The sequence below is a fragment of the Rhinoraja longicauda genome, chromosome 13 (genome assembly GCF_053455715.1).
Source record: "Rhinoraja longicauda isolate Sanriku21f chromosome 13, sRhiLon1.1, whole genome shotgun sequence".
In the NCBI taxonomy this organism is placed as follows: Eukaryota; Metazoa; Chordata; class Chondrichthyes; order Rajiformes; family Arhynchobatidae; genus Rhinoraja; species Rhinoraja longicauda.
The window spans coordinates 14,765,941-14,784,067 of record NC_135965.1 but is presented as its reverse complement, the minus strand read 5'-3'; the positions used below and the strand labels follow the sequence as shown (position 1 = coordinate 14,784,067).

The 18,127-nt window shown below is 41.0% G+C and overlaps 1 protein-coding gene across 1 annotated transcript in view; it reads left to right on the top strand.

The window, feature by feature from the left end:
* The window catches only part of LOC144599474 (sodium/hydrogen exchanger 9-like), a 411,061-nt gene that overhangs the window by 137,286 nt on the left and 255,648 nt on the right, over positions 1 to 18,127 (top strand). Inside the window, exon 7 of the mRNA XM_078410426.1 lies at positions 13,077 to 13,215. Coding sequence (XP_078266552.1) covers positions 13,077 to 13,215 — 139 coding nt within the window. The remainder of the gene's footprint in view (positions 1 to 13,076; positions 13,216 to 18,127) is intronic.

The following is an 18,127-nucleotide window of genomic DNA, read 5'->3' as shown; positions in this document are numbered from 1 at the left end:
GCAGGAGGCTTCCCCAGGGAACAAAGGTGGAAGGGCGAGGAGTGGACATGGGTTGCTGGTCGACCAAAGGAAGGCAATGGGTGGAGGCCTGCAGCAGCCTGGGGCTTGCCTGAATCGGGCACTGCTCTTAATAACTGGAGCGTGGACTTGACTTGGAAAATGGCGCGAAACTTGGCACCTCTTGCCTGCAGGCTCAGTGGACTATTTCTGCACAACTGTTGATCGGGGGTGGTATGGTGATACTCTACTGGACTGTGTGTAAGAAAAGAATTTTGCTGTACGTTTGCACATGCGACAATAAAGCACCGTTGAACCATTGAAGCATTAAACCATAATTGCCCAGTTCAGTGATGGCCTTTCTCTCCTACATGCCCTCAAGATTATTATTGTTGTGTATATTATTGGAGTTGAAAAAGGAGACAGCATTAAATGGAAAGGAACACATTGCGTGCAAGTAGTTATTGCACCAGGGATCTCCTTGTTAATAACCAAAGCCGGCCGATCAGTCAGTGTGTCAATCAAAGCTCCCTCCCGGGAAATATTATAGGAGATGACTCTGATTGTCAGGAGTTGCTCACTTAGATGTAATTTACTTTTAATCACTTCCCCACTTTAGGGGTATTTAGGATGTGCAATAAACACAGACGTTGCCCATGAATTCCACATCCCATGAATGAATAATTAATTTTAAAACTTCTGAAGTTTTGAAATTTATCATCTTTGCCATGCTAAACATGAGATGCAATAATACATGTACATTGTACTCTGCTTCTAAATTTCAGTTCCATTCATTTATACCTCCAGGATACTTATTTGAGTTGTGTGTTATGCACTTGAAATAAATAGGTTGTGTACTCCATTATTGAACTGCACAGTCTGATATAGGTTAACTCAATCATCTGTGCACACGGGAATTACTATTGCTTTGGATAAAAATGGAGTCTGCTATTATGGCAAAGAATTGCCATGGAAACCATCCAGTCTACTAATTTATAAAGCACTGGTGAATGTTAAAACATCTGCGAATGTGTATAACTTTATTAATCATTTTGTATGGCAATTTAGAATGGCTCTTAGTGCTTTAAGACTTTAATCAATCAAGGTTATTGTGATTTTTAGGTTAATGGTTTAGTTTTTGTTGCCTTGACAAAAAAACAGCACACACTTCATAACAAGAGGGAGATTGCAAAGGCTGATGTAGAGGGTAGTTACAGCTCATACAAAGCTGTGATTTAGGGATGTCATCTAAACTCTAGATTGAATGCTTGAGGCAATTTTGTTTCCACACTTGAACTGCATCCATTTGCCACTCTTGTGCTTCCTTATAGCATGCTCTAGGCAGCAAATGCATACGTACTGTTCTGTATATTGAAATAATTCCACTGGCAAAATCATAGAAACCAGGAAAAGAGAGCTGTGGATTTTCTCAATATTAAGTGTAAGGAGGTATTGCTGGCTACTTTACTATTGAAGTCATATCTCCTAATGCCAGATCCTGGGTGGGCAAGTCAGTTCAGCATAATGGTTTGCATTCTGAATAACTCCAGACTGAGCAAGTGCATGAAAAATATGGTTACACAAAATACAAGCAACCTGTCTATCCGACCTGTATCAATATCCGCTCACACATCGCCCATCTGCTTGCCAACACACATTAAATCTCAAATCTTCTGCACCTCCTCTTTGAAAATTCTCATTGACTTCAAATCCTGTCATGACCTTTTCCCCCCTTACCTCTGTAATCTTCTCCAACTCTATAGCTTGTCGAGCTCTTTGTATTCCTCACAACCTCTGGCCCTTTGTGCAGCCCTCTGTACCTTCATCCCAATCAAACCCCTAGAGTTCCCTTTCTAAATCTCTCCAACCTCTCCTTCTATTAAGACCTGCCTTAAAACAAACCTCATGACCCAAACTTTTATTCGCTCTTTCTGATATCCCTTTCTGCAGCAGCGTGCCAGTTTTCAGTTGTAAAATATCAAACACTTTCTTGTGTGAAAACTGCCGTATCAGTGCAAGTCACCGTTGTTTGATTTGTCGACTTGGCTGCTCAGTCAGGCGTGGCAGAGTAGGAAAGCACAGCACTGATAATATTTGCAAAAATCTACAGACTCATCTGGTGTGGATCGAGGTGAATCAGTGTGGGCTACCTACTCTTTACATGTTTGAAGAAGTGAAAAGTTGACTGATGGAAATTGATTTTCTTTTGTGAGGGTCTGGCTCCCTTCTCATTATTGATTGCTATTGTCAATCAAATATAAGTAGAATTGATGGAAGAAGAGGGGATGGGGGGTTTATGTGCAGCTGAGATACAGTATATGTATATCAGCTGAGTGGAAATATCTTTCAGAGTTTCTGAGAACTATTTGCACAAGCAATTATTTGAATGTGACATGAAGATGTGAACAGATGAAGCATCAATTGTACGTTCTGGGAATATTTTCACCTCCACAATTGTGGAAAAATGCTGTAACTTTAATTTGTTGCTGGAGGCTGGCAAATTTCATACTCACTACCTCTTATTCTGATTTATTTAGGATACTGCTAGGTGGATTATCATTGCCCCAAACATATTAAACACCTCAATCAACTCTGAGGGCAGTGTTTTATTTTCCCTCCGAGTATCTCTCTTTGTGAGGTTTAGTCCCTCGAACTGGATTACTCCTGGTCGGTGTACACTGCATTTGTTTTATTGCATTGTCCTTTTCTGAAGTCAAATTGCCCAAAATATTCTGACTATCGCTATCTGAAAATTGAATCTCCAGAAACTGAACTAGTGGCCTCAATGTGGCTACTAGAGTGGATCAGAGGCTATGAATTCCGCAGTGAGTAACGTACCTCCTAACTTCACAAGCATGTCCACCATCTACAAGGTGTAAGTCAGCAGTGTGATACAATATGCTCCACTTGGCTGGATGAGTGCAGCTTCAACAACACTCGAGAAGCTGCATGCCCGACAGGACATCGCAGCCCACTTGACAGGCACCATATCTACAAGAACCCACACAGACGCATGGCAGCAGTGATTTGTACCATCAACTGGATGCACTGCAGAAACACACCAATACTCCTTGGACAGCATCTTCCAAACACTTGACCTCTACCAGGTAGAAGAACACAGGCAGTTAAAGCATCATCACTGCATGAAAGCATAACGTCACCAACAGGCTACCATTCAAGCCACACACCATCCTGACTTGGAACGGTATTGCCCTACCTTCATTCTTGCTGGGTCACAATCTTGGAACTTCCTTCTCTTATAGCATTGTTGGTCTATCCTCACCCCAAGGACGACAGCAGTACAAGGAGGCAGCTCACCACCACCTTCTCAAGGGCAAGGAGGCATGGGCCATTAGATGCTGTCTCAGTGTGAAAAGCCCACATCCCTCCAATGAATATAGAAAAGTATAAAAGTATTCCTTGCTAGATTGTGCTTCCATCTCCATCATTTCTATCAGATGTATTACTACTATCGAGTCCTTCTGTAATTTCCCATTGAAGAGTTAAAATTATGTTTTGAACATAAACCGTCTGGCAGGTTTTAAGAAAATGAAAGTTTGATGAACTTAAGAAAAAGGTTAAACAATAGGATCGGAGACATCTGTGTCCTTATTAAAATCTAGGCTGGCAGCTTGTTCTCATTAAATCTAGTGCACATCTGCTCTTCTTGTCTTCTTGATGCATTTTGTCCATCAGTGTCTCGTCTCCTCGATTTCTTTCAGGGGAGATAGCCTAGTTTGCATGAGATTAGAGAAGTATTAAATTGCCTGCAATACTTGGTGTTCAAAATGGTGCATTCAACTCTTTGAGCCTGCCATGCTTTGGAAACGTGGGAAGCTGAATAACTGATTGTTAGTGCAATCTGAAGTAGACTAAAATATGTCTCTAAAATACCAGTATGGCGGAACGTGGGGAAGCAGTAGATTTTAGTTTAGTTTAGTTTGGAGATACAGCGTGGAAACAGGCGCTTCAGCCCACAGAGTCTGCATTGACCAACGATTCCCGTACATTAACATTATCCTACACACTGCGGACAATTTACAAATTTACCAAGCCAAACTGCCGACAAACCTGTACAGCTTTGGAGTTTGTAAGGAAACTGGTACTCCAGGAGAAAACCCATGCAGTCATGGGGAAAATGTACAAACTCTGTACAGACAAGCACCTGTAGTCAGGTTCGAACCCAGGTGTCTGGTGCTGTAAGAAGGCAACTCTGCCGCCGCCATGCCTTACAGCACCAGAGTCCCGGGTTGGATCCTGACAATGGGTGTTATCTGTATGGAGGTTGTACGTTCTGTGGCCATGTGGGTTTGCTCCGGGTGAGCCGATTCCTCCCACATTCCAAAGACTTGCAGATTTGGAGGTTAATTGGCTTCTGTAAATTGTTCTTAGTGTGCAGAATAGAACTAGTGTATGGCGATCATTAGTCGGTGTGGACTCGATGGGCTGAAGGGCCTGTTTCCACACTGCAACCCTAAACTAAAAACTAAAATCACCAGGTCTCAACAAAGAGGGTCCATTTCATTTTTTAATTCAAGTATTGAAACAAGAACTTCAAAGCAAGAAGCATGCTAAGCTTGATGAATAACTTCAAAGCAGCTGGCTGCTTACCGTGACTAAAACAAATTACAGCAGAAACTGGAAAATCTAAATACAAGCCGAAATTCCTGGCAAGTCAGATGCCGTCCATGTCGTGAGAAACAGATAACGTTTCAGGTTGATGACCTTTCATCATGTCGCTTTGCTGCTTGTGGTCGCAAGCATTTTTACAGTTTACCATTATCTTGACAAGTTCTGATGCAAACTCAAGGTCCTTCCTCAGCCAGGAAATGCTGCTCAACCAGAGATGCAGAGGGATTATAAAGATTAAAATATATCTTTGGCTGAAGAATATATTTTCTTCAGGAAGGCAGTGCATGCACAACTTAAGTTATCCCATGAATGAGACTGTTGACTGTATAAGAGTTTGCAAATGTGCATTTCAGATATTCCAAACCATGGCTTCAGTAAAAGATGTAGGATGGAAAAAAATCTTTGAAACCTCCAGATTCCTCCAACTGTGAAATTCATCTGCTTAATAATTTATTGAGAGGCGCAGCTTAACTTTGAAAAGGGATTCCTTAAATTCAGTTAGGATCATTTCTTCAGTTAAGATTTTTGCCCAGGACATCCAGGTGGGGAGCAGAGAGAGTGTGGAGAAAAGGAGGGAAGGCATGTTGGTTAGTTACCTAAAAATAGAGAATTCAATGTTCATACCTTTGGGATGTAAGCTACCCAAATTAAGGTGTTGTTCCTCCAGTTTGTGCAGCCTCACTCTGACAATTGAGGAGATCCAGGATGGAAAGGTCGGTAAGGAAATGGGAAGAGGAGCTAAAATGGTTTCCAACCTGGATATCCAGAAGACTATGGCGGACTGAGCTTATAATGTTGTCCGAATTGAAGATTGAAATGAGAGAGTGATACGTTAGTTATGAAACAGCTTATGTGTTTTCAGGTGGAGATATTGGGAATACATTGAATTTGAGTTAGAGTTTGGATTAGAGAGTATTGGCAAAGGGGAGATTTTGGACGCACTTGGATTGTTTTCTCTGGAGTGTCGGAGGCTGGGGGGATTCTTGTGGAGGTACATAAAAATATGAGAGGAATGGAAAGAGTAGAAAGTCAGAACCGCTTTCCCAGGGTGGATATATCAAAGCCTGGAGGGCATAGAAACATAGAAACAGAAACATACAAAATAGGTGCAGGAGGAGGCCATTCGGCCCTTCGAGCCAGCACCGCCATTCATTGTGATCATGGCTGATCATCCACAATCAGTAACCTGTGCCCAACTTCTCCCCATATCCCCTGATTCCACTAGCCCCCAGCTAGCTTGAAGATGAGAAGGGCAACATTTAAAGGAGATGTGTGGGGCAAGGTTTTTAAATAGAGGGTGGTGGGTGCCTGGAACATGCTTCCAGGTGCGGTGGTGGAGACATATACGATAGTGGCATTTAAGAGGCAGATCGAGATGCAGGGTCTCACTGTCTACTCTAACTACGCCTCTCATAAGTTTATATACTTCTATCGGGTCTTCCCTCGGCCTCTGAAATTCTAGAAAGCGAGGTCCAGGCGTGTCCACCTCTCCTTTTAACGAATATCCTCTAATCAAGGCAGCATTCTGGTAAACCCACTCCCTCTCCAAAGGCTTCTTCCAATCGAGGGCACTGCCTTTGATGCTGACTGTGCAGCTAGTGGTGGTGGAAGAGACAGATATGATAATGCTCTTTAAAAATCGTTCATGGAGGGATATGGATCACATGCAGGCAGATTTGACAAGGTTAACTTGGCATCATGTTCCGCTTTGGCATTGTGAACCAAAGTGCTTGCTTTATGTTCCATGTAATTCTACTTCATCTTATACTTATTTTGCACTCTTCGAGAATCCTCTAATATTTGACCATCCTCTCAGCTTATTTTTGTTTCCCTTTGTTCAAACTCTAAGTCCTAAGAAGGAGACACAATGAACAGAAGATACTGGTTAGCAAAAAAAGACACAAAGTGCTGGAGTAACTCAGCGTGTCAGGTAACATAGAAACATAGAATCTCTGGAGAACATGGATAGGTGACGTTTTGGGTCTGGACCCTCCTACAGATGTTATCTACCTGTGTTCTCCAGAGATGCTGCCTGATCTGCTGAATTTCTCCAGCATTTTGCGTCTTTTCTAAGTCCCAAGGGCATGCTTTTGCACACTTAATCAGGTATTAGTCTGTTTATAGCATTGTCATTGAATCTCTTATTACTCCACTGTGGGGCGATATGTTCCAGATGAGTTTGTCTTTCGTATGATTCATTCAAACCGTGTCTATGTTCACTATTCCAGGGAGCAGTCAGCTCCCCCATTTCTACTTTACAAGGAAATCTTTTATTTCAATAAAATCTTCACTCCATTCTACAATCTCAAGTCAACTGATTCCAGGTTTGCTACATTTGACAGTGGTTCATACTACCTGGGCCTGCTGTTTCTGGCCTTCCGCCAGCTGGTAGTAACCTATTTGGCATTCATGGCATCATGTATCAGTCTACAGCCAATGAAATAAACACTGAAACACTTGTGTCTCTACTCGCATAATTACAAATTAATCTATTCCACCTGAGTTCACATCCCTAAAATGAGGCACCAGTTTATTTTCTGTGAATCTGCCTTAATTGAGCTACTTGTATTCTGTTTCCTTGTTTGTGCAGTCATTTAGTTAGTTGGTAGTCTTCTCCACCTCTTGTGCAATCATTGAGCAATTAGAAGTTTATCTGCCCTGATAGAACAAAAGAGCAGGTATAGTCTTTCTGGTCCTTTAAGCCTGCTCTTTCATTCACAGAACATAGCTAGAACGGTACAGCACCGGAATAGGCCTATCGGCCCACTGTGTCTCTGTCAATAATGACGCCGTTTCAGACTAATCCCAAATACCTGCACATAGTCCATATCCTTCGATTTCTTGGAGACACAAGGAACTACAGCGGTTGGAATCTCGAGCAAAACACAAAGTGCAGGAAGTTCTGTAAGGAAAGGGTGGCAGGCTTGGGCTTTGTTTCTTGGAGCACAGGAGGCTGAGGGACATGACTTGACCCTTTGAATTTCTCCAGCACTTTGTGTTTTGCTCCTTCTATATCTTTATAGGTTCCTGACTAGTAAGAGCATGAAAGATTACAGGGAGAAGGCAGGAGAATGGGATTAAGAGGGAAAATAGATCAGCCATGATTGAATGGTGTAGCAGAATTAATGGACTGAATAGCCTAATTCTGCTCCTATGTGTTAAGGACATGAACTACAAAAGATGATAAACAGAGTATCCACTATCTCTAAAACCACTTCTTTCATGGTTTGAGATGTAAATCATTTGGTCCTTGGGATTTACGAGTTCACTGATATTGCTCGTTTTATTTTTTGGCCAAATTTTTATGTCTTTCAATTCCTTCTTCCTGCTGGATCCTTGATTCTTTTGAAGACAGACAGCAAGAAATTGATCATTCAGTGAGTCGTGCATTCACCAAGCTAGTTAGTAGTCTATTCCTCTTCACTGTGCATTCACCAAGCTAGTTAGTAGTCTATTCCTCTGGACTGTGCATTGACTCAGCTAGTTAGTAGTCTAATCCTCTTCACAATGCATTGACTCAGCTAGTTAGTAGTCTATTCCTCTTGACTGTGCATTCACTCAGTTAATCGGTAGTCTATTCTTCCTGACCGTGCATTCGCCAAGCTGGTTAGTTGTCTATTCCCCTTGATCTTTTATTCATTTTGTCAGCTCACTGACCTTTGCATTCAAATCCACATTCACTGAGCTTGATTTCTGTAAACATATAACAGACTGATGAAGCCTGCAGATGGGTTCCAATCCAAAATGTCATCTGTCATTTTCCTTCCATAAATGTTGCCTGACTTGCTGAGTTCCTGCAGCAGTTTGTTTTTTTGCTCAATGTTCCAGTACCTGCAGATTCCTGTGTCTTTCTAATGGTGAAATGGCTAATGTCAGAGTAGGTTCTTATTCCAAGCCAAGGAGGTCCAGGATGATTGGAGACCAGGCAATGCTGCACAGATGTAGCACAGTGTAAGTGGACATATACTCACAAGCACACTGTACACACTACGCATATGGCCTTCTGACCACAAGCAGGCAGATACAACTGTTTTTAGACACAAGAAACTGCAGATGCTGGTTTACAAAAAAAAGCTAAGTTCCTGAGTAACCTATATTACTTTGTTTCCTCAAGCCTACCTTGGTATTGATGAACTGTGAAAGTGAAAGTTTATTGAATGTGCAAGAAATAAAGTGTTAACGTTTTTAAGATCTGGCTTAAAAAATTTCAGCAAAAATGTTCCAGATATTTATGGTTTGATGTTTGATTGATACAAAGCGAAACATGGACCTCTTCTCAGCACCAAAGACTCAATTTAATCTGAGCCATCCAACCAGAATAGACATACCAGGATTAGACTTCAATGGAACATAGGACATAGATAGAACAGTGAAGCACAGATCTCGACCCACAATGTCCGTGCCGAACATGAAACCAAGACAAACTAATCTCTGTCTGCACATTATCTGTATTGCTCAATTATTTGCATGTTCATTTTCCTATCTAAAAACTGTCATACGTGCCTCCACAGACATCCCTAGCAGTACATTCCAGCCATCATCCATCCTCTGTATAAAAAAACTTGCTCTGCACATCTCCCTTAAACATTGCCCCTTGCACCTGAAAGTTATGCCCTCGAGTCTTTCACATTATTACCCTGGGAAAAAAGGCTCTGACTGTCTACCCAACTATGCCTCTCATAATTTTATCATAATTTTCCATCGTCTCCCCTAAACCTCCTAGAACAATCTAACCTCAGAGATTCTGTCCAATCTCTCTTTGTAATTAAAGAGTGTATAAGAAAATAACTGCAGATGCTGGTACAAATCGAAGGTATTTATTCACAAAATGCTGGAGTAACTCAGCAGGTCAGGCAGCATCTTGGGAGAGAAGGAATGGGTGACGTTTCGGGTCGAGACCCTTCTTGTAATTAATATCACTTAATCCAGGCTGCAAAATGGCAATCCAGCCCTGCCAGCTTGTCCTCGGATTAAAATTGGACTTAAATTCTGATTAGCTCCACTAAAGCTGCAGCAATTACAATTTACGTTATTTCCCCTGTCATTCAACAAGTACAATTCATCAAATATCCCTGTTGATCTCTCTTTTTGGAAAACTTTACTGCCAGAAAAGCTAATTAGTAAAACGTAAATACCAATGAAAATCTTTGCAATTAATAAATGGACTGTTGGTGAGTATTGAATACTTCAATGCAAGGCATATGGGTTCATGAATAATCCACTATCTGACAGTTTGTGCAACTAGTATCCACAGATGACATCTTTAATGGAGAAGCTGATGTGACCATCTTACAAGTGGATCAGGAATGTTGGTATTTATCTCATTACTGGATTAGAGAAGGAGCAAAGAATGCGACTGGTTTGTGACGGTAATGTTTGCAGCTGTATAAAATGCAGGTCTGCAAATTTCCTCTCACTGTTGTAAACAAAAAGATAAACACGGTTGCCATGCACTGACAATGTGTGTTTTAGGGTAATGTCTCTTTAAATCTAGTATGATTTAAATGGATATTGTAGTCTTGCCTAATATAACCAGATGTTGTAGGCAGAATGCTTTTTGTTTTGTTTATTGTTTGAGGAAAAGCATAAATAAATTACTTTTTTGGAACAGATGGCGTACCAGGGTGGCTTTGCCCTCAGACATACAGATTTCAATGGTCATTCCAGGAAAGACTGAGTCCGACAGGTCTTCCAGTGGAACCAATTGCATTGATATGTTGGACACTCAGAAAGCGAATGATAACAACACAAATTGCACCTGGAAATCTACTAGAATAACTTAACTCAGGGATTTATCTAAACAACTTTCTCAGAAATGCACACAAAAGCATTTTGATCTAAAGATCTCTTTCTTTGGTCAGGAAGCTATAACACCAACCAACCTCTAAATGGGATTTCAGATTAGGAGGTGGGAATATTGAGATGCAATAAAAGGAAAATGGAAGGGGTCAATGGAGAAACACCTGGAGTTTAAAACAATTTTTGGAAGTTGGGGTAGAAAATTCCTGCTCAGCTGGATTAGGCCACTCAAGGCCTGGGATAACAAGCAAAGAATAAACAGACATGGTATAAGTGGATGGTCCTTATGCAGGTAAATGGGATTGGAGTAGAGGGCAAAAAGATCGGCATGGATGTGGTGAGCACAAGGGCCTATTTTTGGTGCTATACAACTCTATGATTATGATATATTTCTAATGATGCACAGATTTTGATTGTCACCCTACAACTGGTTTTTGGACCCAGATGTGCAAAAATGTCAGGCAGGTCTACCTGTAGACCTAACAATTATTAATCCCATGATCACTGTACTTAAGAGGAAGATTGGTCATCCAATCACACTTAAATCAACACTTAAGTCAGGTCATGTTGGAATAATCTTTTGACAAGCTGCGCCAAGTAATTGTTAGTGTAAGAAAATAACTGCAGATGCTGGTACAAATCGAAGGTATTTATTTCACAAAATGCTGGAGTAACTCAGCAGGTCAGGCAGCATCTTAGGAGATTTTAAGTTCGGTGGGACATGAACAGGCAGAAAAAACAATGGGTCTGCCGGGATAGTTCTGTTTATGGAATTTAGGTGGGAGATGCTGCCTGACCTGCTGAGTTACTCCAGCATTTTGCCAAGTAATTGTTCATCTTTATTGTCAGGATGACTAACTCTTGGTAGAAAAGGCTTTAAAATGAACAACCGTATAAAATAACATTTTTTTTAAAAGGATGCAGAAACAAAGGAACTGCAGATGCAGGTTAATACACAAAAGGACACAAAGTGCTGGAGTAACTCATCAGGTCAGGCAGCATCTCGGGAGAACATGGATAGTTGATGTTTTGGATTGACCCAAGATGTTACCTATTCATGTTCTCCAGAGACACTGCCTGACATGCTAAGTTACTCCAGCACTTTGCTTCCTTCATTGTGGGCACTTCACTTTGGATGTCCATTATCATAGCTTATGTACAAAATGTAAATGGTGGAATGAGGAATGTTCTCCTAAAGTATTGGCTCGAAACATTAAAATAAATCATTAACACCACTGTACATGTATTTATCCTATGGTATATACAAGATCCTAAGAAATAGAAGCAGGATTATACCTTCTGTGCCGTTCAATAGTATGCCTGATACCCTATCTCCATTCATTTTCCCACGTATCTGCTAAATTTCTTCGAGTCCAAATATCTGCCAACTCCAGTCTTGAATGGACCTGACTGTCTGGGCTTCCACGGTCCTCTGGGGGAGGAGAATTACCACAATTTGCTTCATTCCACCGCTGAATGACTAAGTTCTTATCCTGCATTCATGTCCCAAGATGTATTCTCCCCCATCAGAGGAGACAGTGGCCATACATCCATCCTGTCAACTCGACAGTCCCTCTGTGAGCCAAGTGTTGCTCTTCGTCTAATCATCGGCCCACAGTAATATGTTATCCCTGATCTCAATTGGCCCTTATTTTATGTAACGACCTTTTGAGAGATGCTTTTATGACCTGGAAATGCTCAGTCCTGGGAGCCGTGGGGAACGCCTTCCAATTCTTTGGCACTGAACATATCTTAAAGATGATATACTTCTTAAAGAATATTTAACATAAAAACAACTTTGACTATAGAGAAACAGGTGCTGTTCAATTGCTTAAATCTGTTGGTGCAATATAATTGTAATTAATTAGCTTGAATCTTTTCTTCTACTTAAGTTTAAGTTTAAGAATACACAGAAGGCCACAGTTTAAGAAGGCCACAGTTTAAGAATAAGGGGTAGGCCATTGAGAACGGAGATGAGGAAAAACTTTTTCAGTCAGAGTTGTGAATCTGAAATTCTATGCCTCAGAAGGCAGTGGAGGCCAATTCTCTGAATGCATTCAAGAGAGAGCTAGATAGAGCTCTTAAGGATAGCGGAGTCAGGGGGTATGGGGAGAAGGCAGGAACGGGGTACTGATTGAGAATGATTAGCCATGATCACATTGAATGGCGGTGCTGGCTCGAAGGGCCGAATGGCCTACTCCTGCACCTGTTGTCTATTGTCTATTGTCTATTAATAAGAATTTGGCTAATTGGTACCTGGTTGTCTCTTGCGAAATCCGAAACAAATCAAAGGTACTTTGTGAGATAATGTATTAAACTTTGCAACTCTGCACACTGCAAGTTAAGCTTATATACATTGTGCTGCTAATTTAAAATTCATGCCTTCATATCAGTTTGGCAAAAATGCATAGTGCTGTTGAAGTCGGGTATGCACCTAAAACTGAATATTATTTCCACATGGGGTTTGATCAAACAAGAGTAAGAATACTGTTTCCTTTGCAATAAAAGTCAATGTTCCATTCAGGGTTTTGATTCCAATTGTACTTGTCCTACAAGCAACTATGATTTGTTTACAAGTGAATCCTTTGATGTGTTACTTTGTTCTGACTCCAGTGTAATGCTAATAATTCTTATTTTCTTTTTGGTAGCTCCATATCCATCTACAGCCCAAAGGACAATCCCCACATGTTTGATGCCACTGCTTTCTTTACATCCGTTGGGAACTTTGCCTGGATCTTTGCTGGTTCGTTTGCCATGGGCTCAGCATTTGGTGTTGTCACGGCTTTGATATCCTTTCTATAATTGTAAGAAGAGTGCAGAATTTGTCTTTGAGTGGAACTGATCATTCATTTCTCATGCATTAATTTCAAACTATAACACACATCCACAGGGCTAATCTGAAAGCAACTCTGTAATTGGTTCCATTTCACATTCGTGATCAGTTTGGTTAATGTAACTTCTTAAAAATCTGTTAAATCACATATATAACAAAAGCATTAATGAGAGTTCAAGTATTTGCATTAAGAAATACTGGCAAAAAAATTTTTTCGAAGTAACTTTTCATACATAGGAGAGCAAAGGCAAGCAGGTCTTTCATAAAGTGATTGTTCTCTTGGTACAAAATTGGCTTGTCTTTTGTTTATGCCATGTTATACGCAATTATGGTCAAAAAAGCTCCTCGTAACTTCCATTTTAGACAATAGACAATAGACAATAGGTGCAGGAGTAGGCCATTCGGCCCTTCGAGCCAGCACCACCATTCAATGTGATCATGGCTGATCATTCTCAATCAGTACCCCGTTCCTGCCTTCTCCCCATACCCCCTGACTCCGCTATCCTTAAGAGCTCTATCTAGCTCTCTCGTGAAAGCATTCAAAGAACTGGCCTCCACTGCCTTCTGAGGCAGAGAATTCCACAGATTTACAACTCTCTGACTGAAAAAGTTTTTCCTCATCTCCGTTCTAAATGACCTACCTCTTATTCTTAAACTGTGGCCCCTGGTTTTGGACTCCCTAAACATTGGGAACATGTTTCCTGCCTCTAACGTGTCCAACCCCTTAATAATCTTATATGTTTCAATAAGATCCCTTCTCATCCTTCTAAATTCCAGTGTATACAAGCCTATTTGCTCCAGTCTTTGAATGTACGACAGTCCTGCCATTCCGGGAATTAACCTAGTAAATCTACGCTGCACGCCCTCAATAGCAAGAATATCCTTCCTCAAATTTGGAGATCAAAACTGCACACAGTACTCCAGGTGCGGTCTCACTAGGGCCCTGTACGACTGTAGAAGCACCTCTTTGCTCCTATACTCAACTCCTCTTGTTATGAAGGCCAACATTCCATTGGATTTCTTCACTGCCTGCTGTACCTGCATGCTTCCTTTCAGTGACTGATGCACTAGGACACCCAGATCTCGTTGTACGTCCCTTTTTCCTAATTTGACACCATTCAGATAATAATCTGCCTTCCTATTCTTACCACCAAAGTGGATAACCTCACACTTATCCACATTAAACTGCATCAGCCATGCATCCGCCCACTCACACAGCCTGTCCAAGTCATCCTGCAACCTCATAGCATCTTCCTCACAGTTCATACTGCCACCCAGCTTTGTGTCATCTGCAAATTTGCTAATGTTACTTTTAATCCCTTCATCCAAGGGATTATCTGGTCGTCAAACATATGAACCACTGGTGATCAATCTGCTCAGACAAACTTAACCTTCAGTCAGAACTTACTGTGGATCTTCTGATTATCTCCTGCATTATCAATTCTCCAAAAGTTTCACTGTAGTAGAGAAACATCGTACTGTAGTTTCATTGTTAGGATGTGCATGTGTCCCTAAAAACTCCCAACTTAGTTTGGACGAAAAAGAAGTAGTGACTATTACATGGAAAAATGTAGAGAAGTCAAAGTGTAGTCCAAAGTCAAAGTTCAGGACCCCAGCAAGGCAATATAAATTAAGAACATAAAAAAAAGATTGGGTGTTAAAGGATAGAGATTCAAGACATAAACGAGACCATTAGCACATTGGGTCCATGGCGGCTAACAAACATCAAGCCAGCCTCATCCCAAGCCTTTTATTTTGGTCCATAGATTGCAGCATATGAAATGGTCATCCAAATGCTTTTTCTACGTGATGGTTGTTTCTACTTCTTCAACCACAGAAGGCCATAGAGGTAATGTCAATGCATATTTTGGACGCAGAGATTGACAGTTTCTTGTTTAGTACGGGTGTCAGGGGAGAAGCAGGAGAATTGGGTTGGGAGGGAAAGATTTGATGGGCCAAGTGGCCTAATTCTGCTCTTACAATTTATGAACTTATGAACCTTTAAGGTCAATGGGTTCCTAAGATCCAGTTTAAATATTTTTCACCAACTACTCTCTAATCCTTTCAACACTCATCATTTATTTATACCTCCCAGTTATTAGCCATTCCGTGAAAGAAAATGGGTTGTTGCTATCGACTCTTTCCAGCCACGTTAATTTTATACACCTCAATGTAATCTTCTCTTCTCCCTTCCAGGGAAACTACTCAATTTAAGGAGCCTCTCCCCAATTCACCGGTTCTGGCAATGTCCTAATATATCTCTGCTGTATTGCTAATGCCTCTTCCTGCAATCTGATGACTAGAATTATAGTCTAACTATAGTCCCATACGGAAATGTATTCCATAGGTCTTGTTAACAACTAAACAACCTGCTCTTCTCCCTGCAGGAATCTTCAGACATATGCTCCAGAACTCATTTGTTCTTTCTCAGTATTTCATCACATTGTAATTTCATGACCTTGTTTGAAAATGGAAAAGCTGAGGGGAGGTAAAGAGTTTCTCATTTTAAAGTAATGAGAAAAAATAAGTTCAAAGAGGGGGTTACATTTAGTGTTAATTTCCCTCCCTGCCGGAAGGAGGTAGAAATAATTGGAACAAGACTTCAAAGGAGCCCTGATAAATGCATGCTTACTAATACAGGGAGAGATGATGTTGGTGAACACAGATAAAAATGACAGTCTAATTATGTCAAATTTCTTTTAAAGCAAGAATCTTGTTGACAGTAGATGATTACAGAGTGGAGATTCGCTGAGCTAGACCAGATGTGTTTGAAGTGCAGTGTAACGTGAGATGACATGGCTTTGTATTCCTGATCTTGGGGAATATCAGTGGTGCTCCACCAGGTTGCAGCTCTGTGAATTTATCTTCCCATTGTTAAATGATGCCATAGGATAGGAAACAGGAGAATTGATACCCAGTGTTGCTTTTAATTGAAGAAGAGAGCTGGCAGTTTACATCTCAAACCCTAGTTGCCAATTGGTATGGAGGACACTGTGCGAGAAAGGACATTTGTTCCGTACAAGCTGGGACTGGCATTACATGAACATTTCCATCTGCAGAGGGCCAGCTTCTCAAAGTGCTGTTCATGAATTTAGAACCCAATCAGTTCTATGTGATACATGGCTTTGACTGTAGTACTCCTCAGCTTTAACAGAGCATTCTAATAGGACTGTGTCTCTGAGACATAGCAATTGATGGATATATAATAATCAAAGCCTTCCACTTATTCTTTGAATGAGAGCGGTGTTGCTCAGTTATGATGTTGAATGCTTGATTGTAGCCACAACTTGGGATCCTCAGTTTGGAAACACCCTCTTACCTCTTTCGGCTGGCTTTTGCTGGGAGGTTTTCTGAGACAATAACCTATTTTTAAAATGATACATTTGGCCATGATGCCCATCTTCATACAGGTACATGTTTGTGAAAGAACCAGCAGATGCCTCTTAAAGAATTAACTATTATCCCACCCCCCCCCCCCACCCCCCACCCCCACACACACACATCTTATCTTCCATTCAGCAGAAGACCCAACTGCACTGTGACTTCAATTGAAAGCAGCACTGCAACTTGTCTTCCCAGCCAAAAGGGGAATGTTGTGACTTTCGATTTGTGAACATGAGTCAAAGAATAGAAATCCCACTAAATTTTGAGATAATTCGGAGCAAATTTTATTGTGCTTCTGAAGATTTTCAAATTATCTCAATGATAGCCCAAGTTTTATCATAGGACAAGAGCATTTGGGAATTATCTCAATAGTAGCACAGAACTTGCCACTCTCTCTGACCCAGCACCTGCAGTTCATTGCTACACATAGGAAAATCAATATTGACTGAGGTCAATGTAGTAATGTGGGAAACATGGCAACAAAGGATGTTGGGGAGAACTCCGCCATTATTCCTTTGCCATGTAATTCTTGATGCCCAACTGAGAGTAAAGATAAGGCTTTAGTTTAATATCACATTTCAAAGATGGCAGCTCTTCCAAATGGTGTGTCTCTGTTGTCCCTCCCCTTCTGTCTCCTTCTATTGTCTCCCCTAATTGCCTTTCCTTGTAGCTTGCCTTGTCTCTTTCAGTTCTTGTGCTTTATATTATCTGCCCTGACCTTCTGCTTCTGTTTAATCCCTGTCTCACTGGTGCTTCCACTGTTCCCCTTGCACTGTTCCCATGAAGCATGACACGAGTTCAAGGAACAGCACCTTATCTTCCATTGTGCTTGTCCCGGCTCAGTGATGATATCAGCCACAGCCAAGGGCACTGCACTTTCAAATTCCTGCAGTGAATCCATGCTTTTGTGCTAGTTGGCAACTTGTTCCAAAAATTGATGGTTCTTTAGGATAACAAAAGCTTCCAACATCTAATCTAGTTCTTTGTGAATTGAATTTATCTGCAATACCCTTGATTATCTCTGAATATATTTTGTTGAAATAGTCTGTCTACTTCCCCCACCCAAGGACATGAAACTGACACTCCAGTGCCATTTGGAAGAGGTGCCTTTGATGAAATGTGATATTAAATTAAGGGTCTGTCCCCTCTCTCAGTTGGGCAACTAATGTCCCATGGCAGGATTTCAAGGAATAATGGAGGGTTTCTTCCCAACTTTGTATTTATCACACAAACACAAATACTGTAAAGAAGGCAAATAGGGGAGATAATACAAGAGAGGCAGAAAGGATGGGACAACTCGGACACATTGCTTGAGCTTGCATTGCTTAAGTTGGCTGCCATGTTTCCTATATTGCAATATTGACCTCAGCACAGTAAAACATTTTGGGTCATTTGAAGTGCTTTAGAATAACAACTCAACCACATGGACAGAATCTGTTTTCCCACTTATTTTGAGCACTTTAAACATTTTCTAACACCGTA